Here is a 12,251-nt window from a genome sequence, read left to right as displayed (position 1 = left end):
GGTCGTCACATCGAAATTTCTTTACGGAAGTTTCTTCAGAGCTAGATCTTACAGATTTATTATACTTGTGCTTCCAACGAACATGTTTATGGTCATTTGTGTTAATAACATTCTTCTTACCAGAAACTGTCCTAGAAGAATCATCTGATACGTCACTAGACGAAGTACTGAGTCCAACATCACGCTTGGATCTTCCATTCCGACATGTATTAGATTCTGTATTATCCACAACAATTCATTTTGTTCTACTTTTACTATTTGTAACAACAGAAGTACGAGCATTAGGATTAACTTCGGTTGTTAAATATTTGCCATCAGATTGAAGGTTTTTGCTACCTTGTTCCATACCTTCAATTCGGCAATTAAACTGTTGGAACTTTTCTGTACAATCAGAAATATGCTTATGTACATCAGCATTAATATTTTTTTTGCTTTCTAAAATAGTGACTCCAGACATAAGATCAATAATGTTAGAAGAGCAGTCATTATAATTTGATTTCATATTATCTAAACTTTCATCATAATCATTAAACTTGTTATTAACATCCTTTAGACGTTCGTCACAATCAAGAACGTGTTCTTTCAATAATCCTTGTACATTTTCAAATTCAGATAGTTTGTCATCTTCATTACGACATTTATTATCAAATACAGATTCAAAATGTGTAGTTGATTGTAAACACGCTGTACTAACTGCATCTATTTTGTCCTTAAATTCAGACATTAAAATATTGAGCCGATTGTTAACATGACTAATATCATGATTAACAGCTTCAAATTTAACATCAAGCTGTGAAGATAACTGTGTATGTGCCCTAGATAATCCAGGTTGCTTTAAATATATAACGTCGAGTTTAACCTGAATATTTTCATTAGACAGATTTAATTCTGATCTAAGTTAAGACTTAAGTTCTTGGTTAGACTGTTCAAACTAAGTCCTAAGTTCTTGATTAGACTGCTTAAGTTCTTGGTTAGACTGCTCAAACTGAGTCATAAGTTCTTGATTAAACTGCTTAAGTTCTTGGTTAGACTGCTCAATTTGAATTTGAACTTGAATTTAAAATTTAGGGTGCGTCAGCACTAATGCTATTTTGCACCCGTCACATTATACGGGGTCCAGCCCCTTATCGTTACACATAACAACTCTAACGTTGCATAACTAAAATCATAAAATATTACAATGTTCTGACTTTCGTTAAAATCTGAGGCTGCAAAGGAGTACTCAGCACAAATAAGGACAAAACACAGTACAGCACAAACAAAATTATACTGGCCTGGGGCCAGTCGCCAGAGCTTAGTTAGTCTGCAGTCCAGGGTGTACTACGTGGAAGTGAGGTTGACTATTGGGTGCACTACGTGGAAGGAGCACCCCTTTTAGACTGCCCAAACTGAGTCCTAAGTTCTTGGTTAGAACTTACAACAGCTAATTGTATGCTTCTAATGCTGTTTAGTATGTCATTTAAATTAGGATTTATACCTTCCAAATAAGCCGACAATTGATAAGGATCGTAACTGGGATCACATTTGTTACAACAGTATCTTTCCTTCGTGGTAGAATAAATTGTCCAATGTGTAACGGAACGCTTCAAACATGATACATGATACCACGAATGACAATCAAAACATTGCACATGCCTCAGGTCATTATCGAGTACAAGCCACTCCTTCAATCTTACCTGACTGTACATCAAAAATGTCACCATCGTGAGAATTAGTACTATTTAAGTAGGTTCCTTCATATGCAACATTAGACTTTAGCCTACGTGAATGTCTAGGCTTAGTTTCTTTAGTTTTATCTGCCATGACTGCACGGAATAATAACAAGCTTGAGTACAATATTTAGGGTCGCCAATTTTGTCTTCGGAACATGTTCAACAAATTGCAAATCCAAGACAAAATAAAATTTAAAAGTCTATAACTACAATTGCGTAAACTTCACACCACGCATCAGAAGATTGTCCTTTATTTGTTCAATCCTGGCTGTAGGAGTCAAATTATTGAATCAAGTCTTTCGCACACACTTCAACGAAACATACTAATATTTACGTACCTTTATCCAAATCTACTTACAGTTTACTATATTCAAAGAAAACTCGGACGTCACTATATAAAATTTCAATATATTTTTCACTTATTGATCAACTGTCTTTTTGGTTGTTCTTTTCGTTGCTATGCTCAAAATACATCGCAATTTCACATTATCAATAATTAATTATACATCTTATTAATTCAACAACGTTTTGCAATATAAGAAAATAGTAATTGATAACAACATAAATATCCTAATGCATATTAAACACAAAATTAAACAATAAATAATAAATTAAATAAATGTGAATCTTTGGGCCAGTTACACCATGTAGACTTTCTTACAGATCCCAGAACAGTCACTGCAACTTATTACTCAGAACTCCTGATAACAGAAGTGAAGTGAAAGATCTGATCCAAGCGGAAGAGAGGTAGAAAGCGGGTAGCCTTCCTTCAAGACAATGCACGACCTCATACAGTCAAAACAACAACTATGGCAACCCTCAGCAAATTGAAATGGGACCTTCTGCCACACCCGCCAAATAGTCCCGATTTAGCCCCAAGTGATTTCTACCTGTATGGAAGGCTTAAATCAGACTTAGAAGGCATTCGGTATGCGGATAACGACGACGTCATCGGCAGTGTTTGGGAGTGGATACACAGCCAACCGAAAAACATTTATGAAAAGGGCATTAAGATGCTTCCAGAACGTCGAAAAAAATGTATGGACTCTGGAGGAGAGTACTTTGAAGGGTGACATGTGCAAATAAGTATTTGACAATAAAGGATTTGGTAAAGAAAAAATCAAAAAAATCAATCCCGGTCATATTTGAATGACCTTGTATGAGTTTTGAGAGATTAATTATGCATGAAAATATAAAACTCTCGATTAGTTTTGCTCGGTTGCAAAACTTGAAAAAATTAGAAATGTTGTCATAAAGTTGTCAGTTAAAAACTAAATTTTGGATCACACTGAGGAAATAACATATTTTATGAGTTTGAGAAGTACCGTATAAGAAACTAACATCGATATTACGTTAGAATGATTCGAAATAAAACATTTAAATTTAACTTAGTGCAACTTGGCTTTATATTTTTTAAGTAATGTGTTCCATTGCTACTTTTATTAGTTAGTCTAGACCGATATCCACTACCCTTGCTGTCAATGAGATCCAAAATTGTATTTAGTCTCTTGTTTGGTCTGCATGTAAGTAGGCTCACTCAATTTTCACCCTTCTTTTCACCATGTATTAACATTACCTAGGATTCTTTACATACACGTGAAAGTTCAGAGGGATTTTCTCCAAACACTTGAAATTGCTATTCAATTGGAATAGAAAATTAAAAAGTCAAGTGGTATTCCTACATATTTTCAATCATCTGCAAAAAAAATTAGATTAAATATAGCGGCAGTTATAGCGGTAAAAAATTTCCACGATAAATCTTCAGTACTCAGATTAATGTTAGTACCACTACATCCACTGGCAAACGGTTTCAAATATTTTTGTTGTCCTCTTCGATTATAGTAGCAGGCATACGCATAGAATTAGCCACGAATCACCCTGTTGTCAAACCACATATACCGTATTTGCCGACGTATAAGACGCATTTATTTTCCTTTAAAAATAGGTCTGAATAACAGGGTGTGTCTTATTCGCCGATACTCAAGAAGAAGGACGTTTGTGCATGGATCAAAGCTCCTTGGGATGCTGTGAAAAATTAAGACAGTAGTTAAGTCATTTACGGAGTGTGGCACTAGTAATTCACTGGATAGTTCAGAGGACAATTTGTTGTACGAGGACTCAGATTATGATTTAGAAGAGATTTCAAGTGACTGCATTTAGCTCTGGAGATGAATGTCTAGGTTTTTAACAAAGTAGATTAAAATGTACGAGTCTGACCTAGTTAGATTAGGTAAGTTATTTGTTGAAAATAGAACTACATGTTACTTTATACTTGAAATACTGTAAATTAATTATAATATTCAGTGATGAAGCATTTTCCGAAAAAAAAAAATGTACATCTGTACATCTGTGCGTCTTATACGGCAAATACGGTATTTAAGTTGTTGTTTTTTCACTTCGGCGTATTCATCGCAAAAGATCTACCATTAGCTACATTCGAAATTCTACATTTTTATGACTACCTTTTACGAATTGTCAAGGAAGCACTTTATTCCAGTTTCTTCCACGTCTGCAAAAGAATGAAGGACCACAGCCTCCAGGCGCATCTTGGTACGTAAGAGGAATCGGATTCCGCATGTATGCTCAACATTAATTACAAGATGAGATATAAACGTTAAAGGAAATAAACGAGTTTCTCTACATTATCTTACCATTATTTTATGTAACGTTCGTTACAGGACAATAGTGACACAGGAAGGCAATTCCCCTCATCTTGTACGCCACTCTCTGCACGGGTTGCAGACCTCATTCACATGTCCAATGAAGATTTCAATATAATCTTGCCTACTAAACACGAAAAGACGTTTAACTGCTAAACAAGGACACTCAATAGATCAGATCACCTTAGGCGTAAATTTTGATTTTCATCGGGAAGAAGGGATTAGACCTCCTCATTCTCCAAGACTATCAGACAAATTCTGCCATCCCCGCAAATGTTTTATACATTGCTCAGTACATAAATTGTAAACAAGAGAACAATTTCTACTATGGTTCAAAGAAAATTCGAAAATATCAATTTTAAAATTTCGACGACCTTGGACTCGGAAACAAATTGAGAACGCTCATTTTTTTATAATGTCAAAGTTTCACAACATAATGCAACTCTTTACATCTGTATGTTTGTGATATTCGAGAGACATTTTACCAAGCCTAACGGTGATTCAACACCGAAAATGTGAGTTTTATACATATTCTTTATTTTACCAGCATTACTCCAAACATTAACCAATATTTAGGTTTTTTCATAATTTTAAAGAAAGATCAACCTAGACAAATTGTAGAAATAGAAAATATAGAAAACAATAGTGTACATACGAACTAAAGCAAAATGGCTATCGAAGTCGAAGTAGTTGTAGGCAATCGGCTTCCCAGTTCTCCATGATTCCATGAGTTCGTTCGATCTGACAAATATAGCCACCTGGTAGCTCATGAGGAACGGGTTGGAGCTGACGGGGATCCTCACGCTGGTGGTCTGCCCCTCCACTGGGCCCGCCTTCAAAGCTGGAAGAGTAATTAAATATCAGCACCATTTTTCATATAAATTATATCATTTCAAACATACAAATAATAATACATTAAATAGGTATATAAATACTTCTTCATGTAAATGAGTAAAACTAGAAATACTTTTATTCTACGTAGTTTGTAACAAATCTTCTTACCTCCAAGGCTTCAATATATAAATAAATATTTAATGAAATCGATTAAAGTATTCACAAATAAACTGTTCATTTTATCCCGATGTTCGAAGGTAGAACACCTACGTTTTCAGATGTTGTATTAACTACTACATTCAATAGGTTGGCAAAAGTAAGAATAGATATAAATTATGTTAACAAATTATGTTATGCAGTTAACAAATAAGAGAAATACTATTCATTATACATGCTCTGTAAATAGTCAATTGCTTCCTCACGTGTTCGTAGTAAAAGACCTTGGTGTTCTTATTGATTCTTCCTTGACGTTCAAACAGCATATCTCACATGCTGTTAATAACGCATACAAAATACTAGGCTTTGTTATTAGAAATACTAAGAATTTCAGAAGTATAAACTGTATAACAACCATATACAACAGTATTGTAAGAAGTAGACTAGAATATGCTTCTATTATCTGGTCACCAATCTACAAATCACATGAAAATACCGTGGAGAGAACACAGAAGAAATTTTTGAGGTATTTATATTATATAAAATATAAAAAGCCAGTACAATATAATGTGCCATATCAAAATTTGCTGCATGAATTTAATTTTAAAAGCCTTTGTAATAGGCGCAATATTCTGTATCACTTATACTTACATAAAACTGTAAACGGTATGTTAGACAATAGTTATTTCCTCAGTCAATTACAATTCAATACCAGAAAAAGTAATTTACGTGGGCGAAACTTACTGATTCCGAAAATTCCCAAAACTGAGAAATATAAAAGCAGCCCATTAAGTAGAATGTGTGATTTGTATAATAGGCTTTCAATGAATAACCAGGCCTTAGATTTATCATTGCCATTCACACTATATAAAAAAATGATTGAATCAGAATTATGACAAAAATACACTGTAACCATTCCGGTATCACTATTCTCCCATTATTTTCCATTGTATTCTACAATTATATATCTATAGGTATTTTGTGTATGTAATTATTGCACAAGTCTTTGTTCTTGTATGGTGAAAGATAAGAGAAAGCGTCAGATTGTTTAATTTAATTATTGATTAATTGTATTATCGGTGGATGTATGTTTATATATACGCTAATTGTATTGTTTTCTTTGTATTTTTTTTCCTGACGTCTGTAATTGGAGGTTTACCTCTGTTGAGGGCAGTAAATAAATAAATTAATTAATTAATTAACAACAGTGCCGACTTCAAATAAATTTTCAGAGGGACAACATTGTAATCAAATATAAGTATGTACAAATATATTCTTGAGGAATTTGTGGCGAGCTGCACAAACTGTCTTGCTCTACCAAAGTGGGTACTTATGAATTTTTACCTATTTTTACTAATTAAAACAGTAGAAACAAATAAAATATTTTATTAGACACATCAATAAACTAAAATAACCAGACCTCCTCCATGAATTACTTTAATTGATTAACTGATAGTAAATCTATGATGTAATATTTTATTAAATATGCAGTAATGAAAGTATTATGATTTCCTCTGTCAGATTCTTACATTCTCCTATAATAAGTGAGTATTCCCTATGCCGGGAATTTCTGAAGCAAGGGAACGAAAACAAGTTTCTGCGCAAAAGTGATTTGAGAGGGATCGGCCAATGAACGCGTGAGAGGAGAAGTGAGTTCATGAAAAGTAAAATGAGGTTGCAGCCACCAGATGTTAGCTCCGCTCCGCCCACTCGCTTTCTCTCCTTCTCTACAGCTATTCGAGGTCTTGTTCCGCAATTCCAGAGACAGAGTATAGTAATGTTTTTGTTTTTAACTTTGTAAACACTTCTTCATATTGGGAATGAACTTCCATCGATTCCAACTTCACGAAATCCACACAAATTTTGGGTAATTATAAATTTCAAAGTTAGAAAATTTATTACACTTAACATTTTTTTTTTTTTTTTTTTGGAATATGCTGTTGCAGCTTCGAACGAGTATTTTGATAATACTTTTCAGCATATTTATTTTTGTAACCAGAGCTAAGAATTCATTCTAATAATTGTGTTGCATTATAATAATCTGAAATAAATATGAACAATCTACTTTTTGTGGCATTTACAAACTTTCAGTCAAAATTTGTACAACAGTGATGCGGAACCGTCAACCAGGCACCTGGATCTGAAACCAAAAACAGGATAACAGCATTTCGAATTGTATCAGTTACCAGGATGCATTATTAGCCGGGAGTCTGATATTTCATGATTCGAACCTGACCATCCTGCGCTGAGGCAATTCTGTTTCGGAACACTCAAAATAGGGCACAATGTATTAATCACAGGCTGTATTTGCAGAAATTGGTTGAATTTTGATACATTGTTGCCAAGTTACAATTTGGCTACATTTATATTTTCCATTGCCTCTCTTATCTTGTTAAAAATTATTGTTCATGCATGCCAAGAAGTTAGGTAACGTGAAAAAAAATTAAATTTAAAATTCCAATAGAAATACATTTCTTACACATCATATCATGCATTTTTAAGCATATGATGCAACTCAATACTATGCTGGAGCAGAATGTTTCCTAACATGTCTGATTTACATATAAATTAATGAATAATTGCACAATTATCAACCAAATTACCTTACCATTTAGAACTAGAATAAGCACTATCGAAGACAAGTCAATTCCGTTCTCCATGGTTCTTCCTTACTCCTGTCCTAAGTGCTGGCACCCTTGAAGGTTAGAACGAGAATCATAATGGACTCCTGCTCCCTGTTTAATAAAACAAGAAATCGAGTCTTAATCAATAACATAATACGAAATACTGGAATGTTATAAGGATACTGTTTTGTAATCATTAGAAATGTAGGCTACGGTAGTATAAATATGCATACAGGGTTGGTCAAAAGTCACCATAAAAAACTTAGGGCATTAGAAATTGTAGTACAGTGAAGAGGTAGCGAAAATATCAATGAATCAAACATAATGACATAATAGACTACATTTAAAATAACAGTGACGCAATTATCTTAAATGTATAGGTAATCGTTTCCAGTATTTATGTTGAAGTAAGACATGTGCATTCAGATATGTTAATTCAATAACAGTGATGCATTTTTAATTTTTTTTATTTTTTTGTAAAGTCCAATTTTCATTCAAACATTCATCTAACCCTTTTGTTGAAGGCTACATTTAAAGAGAGTTATTTTTTTATATTTACTTCCGTAGCGATTATAACTGATTAGAAAATATGTATCACTTCATCAATAGATGTTTAACAATATACAGGGTGTTTCTAAAGGTCGTGTACAACGCTTGGGAGGTGATTCCTCACACGAAAACAAGCTAAAAGTGTGAGTTCCATTTTTACGACTGAGGCTTCGTTTCCGAGATAGGATCCTCGCAAAAGGTGACAAAGTGAATGTCACACCTAACTGGGACGAATACTATCACAGATAGAGAGGCGGTTCCAAGAGAATCATGAAGGAATCGTATGTGCTCAGTCCGGAAGTCGCTATGGAAAGTTCACTGCACGCATGCGCAATGGAGTCCTCAAAGGAATTGGGGATTTCCAGCAAGAACAATGCATGGAAAGGGCATGTAACGCAGCAAGAAGGACCGTGACAATGAGAAATGCGTTAAAGACAACAAATCCCGACCGCAAACATCAAAACATGAGCACGGAACACAAAATCCGAAAAGTTGAGCACGGTTGCATACCCCAGTTACACGCGAGGAATGAACGAATCATGCCATGTGTCATACGAGAGACACATTACTCCACCAGGAGGATGGAAAGAAAAACACAATATCAGATGATTGCGACAACGTGTATTTTTACACGCGACAACTACGTAATATCCCCGCCCACACACACACAACAAACAACAAATGCTACAATGTCTTACGCACAGACAGTGCGTGTCACGGTACACAAACTGAAGATGTCACTTTCACCACACAAAGGGGGTGGGGAACAATACCAAGAGTGTTCTCACTGGGATTTGCCGAGGGCGATAATCACAGACGGTTTTCAAAATGTCTGCCGTTCACTTCTACGCAGAGATGACAGCGACGAATCAAGCATTGTCGAGTACGAGCAAACAAGCCAGGTGTATCTGCTACCGGCGGCGACGTTGATGCGAGCAACGAGCTGATGTGACAGGTGTGTCGTATACGAGGGTTTTCATTTCTCCACAGAAGAAAAAATCGAGAGGGTTGAGATCTGGCGACCTCGGTGGCCAAGGCACAGGCTCATCCCTACCAATGAACCTATTTTGACGCTCTCAACACTCACGGGTCTAGTTGGTTACGCGGTGCAACACCGACTCGTCTACTTCGTTGATTTTGTGCCAAGTACGTAGTGTATTTGGTGACGGCATAATTTTCACCATAGGCGTGCCCACCGGGAGGGGCAAGAAGGGCAATTGTCCCCCCCAAATCACGGACGACCGCAGATTTTTTCCACGAAGGGACAATCAGGAAATTTTTCCATGGAGCATAATACCCGATAATAGTGTTGGTCCCTGAAAAAACACCACTTGAATTTGAAATTATCACATTAATATAAATCAAATTATACTTATGTTAGCTGAGGCCATCCTTACCCCCCCCCCCCTTTCCAGACGTCCGCGTTCCTCCTACATTATTGTACTTTCACCTACAAATCCAGTGCAGAGGATCGCCGTAATTAAACGATTAAGTATTTAAAAGCCGATTAAAGTTCGAAGCAACTACGGGGGAAGGTGGTGCAACCACAGGGGGGAAATGGGCATTGTCCCTCCCAAATCTTGGATGGAAATCAATTATAGAGGGCAAGAGGGCAAACATTGAGGTAAAAGAAAGCTAGATTAGTCGAATCTAAGAGTAGCAGGACAAAAGGATGTTTAGGAAGGAATTAGTTTTCACGTCTTTCTTGTATCAATAGCACCTGCAGGGGAACACAGAAGGGCAATTCCTCCCCTCGATATCAAATTATATACAAATAAAAACGAATTTCGTAAAATTTTCTGGCTCGCAATATTTGCTTTTCTTACAGTCTTTTCAAGTTCAGAACCGTAGCTAGGAGACGGCGGGAGTTGGCCCTGGACGCCGAAAGACCTAGATGAAGAAAAATTATGGAAGAGAATGGCATGGCGCCCCATGATTTTTTTTTGTGCCATATTAAATCAGTATTGGATCTAAAAATTTTCTTGCTCGCTTCGCTCGCACTTTTCTTCTTTTCTGTAATGCATTGTAAATTACCAGATAGAGAAGTTATAACTACTAAGTGTTTCAGACTGTTATTGCTAAACCGTTTTGTCTTAAATATATCAACACAAATTTGGGGAGGAAAAGGTGCTGTGAACATTTCAGAGACACTTTATTTATTCATTATGCTGTCTCTATGTTCTTACATTATGTATGTATGTATGTATGTATGTATGTATATACATATAGCCATCAATGCAGTGAAACTAAAACAGTGATAAAATATAAAATGAGGTTTTTCTTTCCCGACAAAAATTTCATCAAGGCTTTTGCCCCTCCTAATCAGAGGATCTGCACACTCCTATGATTTTCACCACATTCTGGAGCGGTGTAATGTGTGTTGTTTGGTCACGTGGTGTGTTCTAACTAATCAAATGAGCGTTTAAAGAAGAAGAAAGGCATTTGTTAAATTTTATGAACTTGAACACCGGTGGGATCCGAACCACTATGTACCTCCACCGGATATCGAACCCGCGACCCATTGATTACAAGGCGACGACGCTACCACTGCGCCATGTGGGAGGCCACAAGAGGTGTTTTGAAAATAAGCTCCTCAAATGAAACCTATTCATATCGGGGGGGGGGGGAATTCTGGTGTGTATTTCTATGTACACTAAAAGTCGATATGTGCCTTATTGGTACCTAGATAATTGGGAATAAGATAAATGCACAAGGTTGCACATAAAGAATGGCTAAGAGTGAAAAGTCTAATATTAGCAAGTAGCATAGCAAAAAAGATCTACCTTTTTGTGAACGTCGACAACAGATATACACTGCAAAATGTTTCTCTCTTGTGGTTCTAATTGAATACCTGAATCAAACTTATTATTATCTGCAGCGCGAGAAAACTCTGTTATTGATTAGTGCGTACCTATGAATCATATCGCGACAAGTCACCTGTTGCCAAAAGCGCAGTTCCAATTCTTCGATGTCAACTCTAATATCTAATTTATGTTCATAGACGTTCAATTTATCTTATGTTACTTATTTGTAGCAGAAACTCTTAAATATAATGACACTCGACAAATTGTGACAAATGAAAATTGGTCTTTGTTCCCTTACAGAACTATATATTTGTATATGTAGCAAATTCTAAATGTGTATAACATCGGCACTGTTACTGTAAGCTTTCACTGTCTTTCTATGTGCAGGCGATTTAACCACTAGCGCAATCAATTCACGATTGCACGCTAGGACAGCAACAGTTCTAACATTGTGTTTACATCAATCAGAGGTCTAGGTAAAAACGCTGCTCACTACATCTAAAATCGGAAATTAGATCACAAATTCACTACTTTTTATGTTGCTTTAAAACTGTTACCTGGTAAGCTTGATGCAGATGTCCTTCATTGCTGTTGTTAACCTCATTTCGGAAAGAATCCATGATTGCAATAGCTCGATGCGGAATTTGGGATAATTTCGTTTCACCTTTTCGACGCACTTCCCTATCGATCGTGGGCGTGGCTTCTCCACTTCCTCGACAGTGTTTCTACTCTCTTTTATACACCGTGTTCGCGCTACAGACCGGCTTCATTGTAAGCGTATTCTCTATAAATAACAACAATCATTCTAACATTTGAAGTTGTGAACGTACGGTATAGTGGGATCCATGAGTAATACCATGCAAATTGTCCATCACCATGTTCGTACACCTTATTTGACCCAATAAGAGCTTC

The 12,251-nt window shown here is 36.0% G+C and overlaps 1 protein-coding gene across 2 annotated transcripts in view; it reads right to left on the bottom strand.

Moving 5' to 3' along the window:
• The window catches only part of LOC145992672 (uncharacterized), a 31,190-nt gene extending 19,175 nt beyond the window's left edge, over nucleotides 1–12,015 (bottom strand). For both annotated transcript variants that reach the window (XM_083129047.1, XM_083129048.1), the window contains exons 1-3: nucleotides 11,897–12,015; nucleotides 7,971–8,097; nucleotides 5,028–5,213 (exon numbers count right to left, since the gene is read on the bottom strand). In XM_083129047.1, the coding sequence (XP_082985173.1) occupies nucleotides 5,028–5,213; nucleotides 7,971–8,022 (238 nt within the window). In that variant the 5' untranslated portion in view covers nucleotides 8,023–8,097; nucleotides 11,897–12,015. The remainder of the gene's footprint in view (nucleotides 1–5,027; nucleotides 5,214–7,970; nucleotides 8,098–11,896) is intronic.
• Between the last annotated feature and the right edge of the window lie 236 nt (nucleotides 12,016–12,251).

Source organism: Lepisma saccharinum, chromosome 9 (assembly GCF_977018435.1).
Source record: "Lepisma saccharinum chromosome 9, izLepSacc3.1, whole genome shotgun sequence".
Lineage (NCBI taxonomy): Eukaryota > Metazoa > Arthropoda > Insecta > Zygentoma > Lepismatidae > Lepisma > Lepisma saccharinum.
This window is presented reverse-complemented; position numbering and strand designations above follow the sequence as displayed.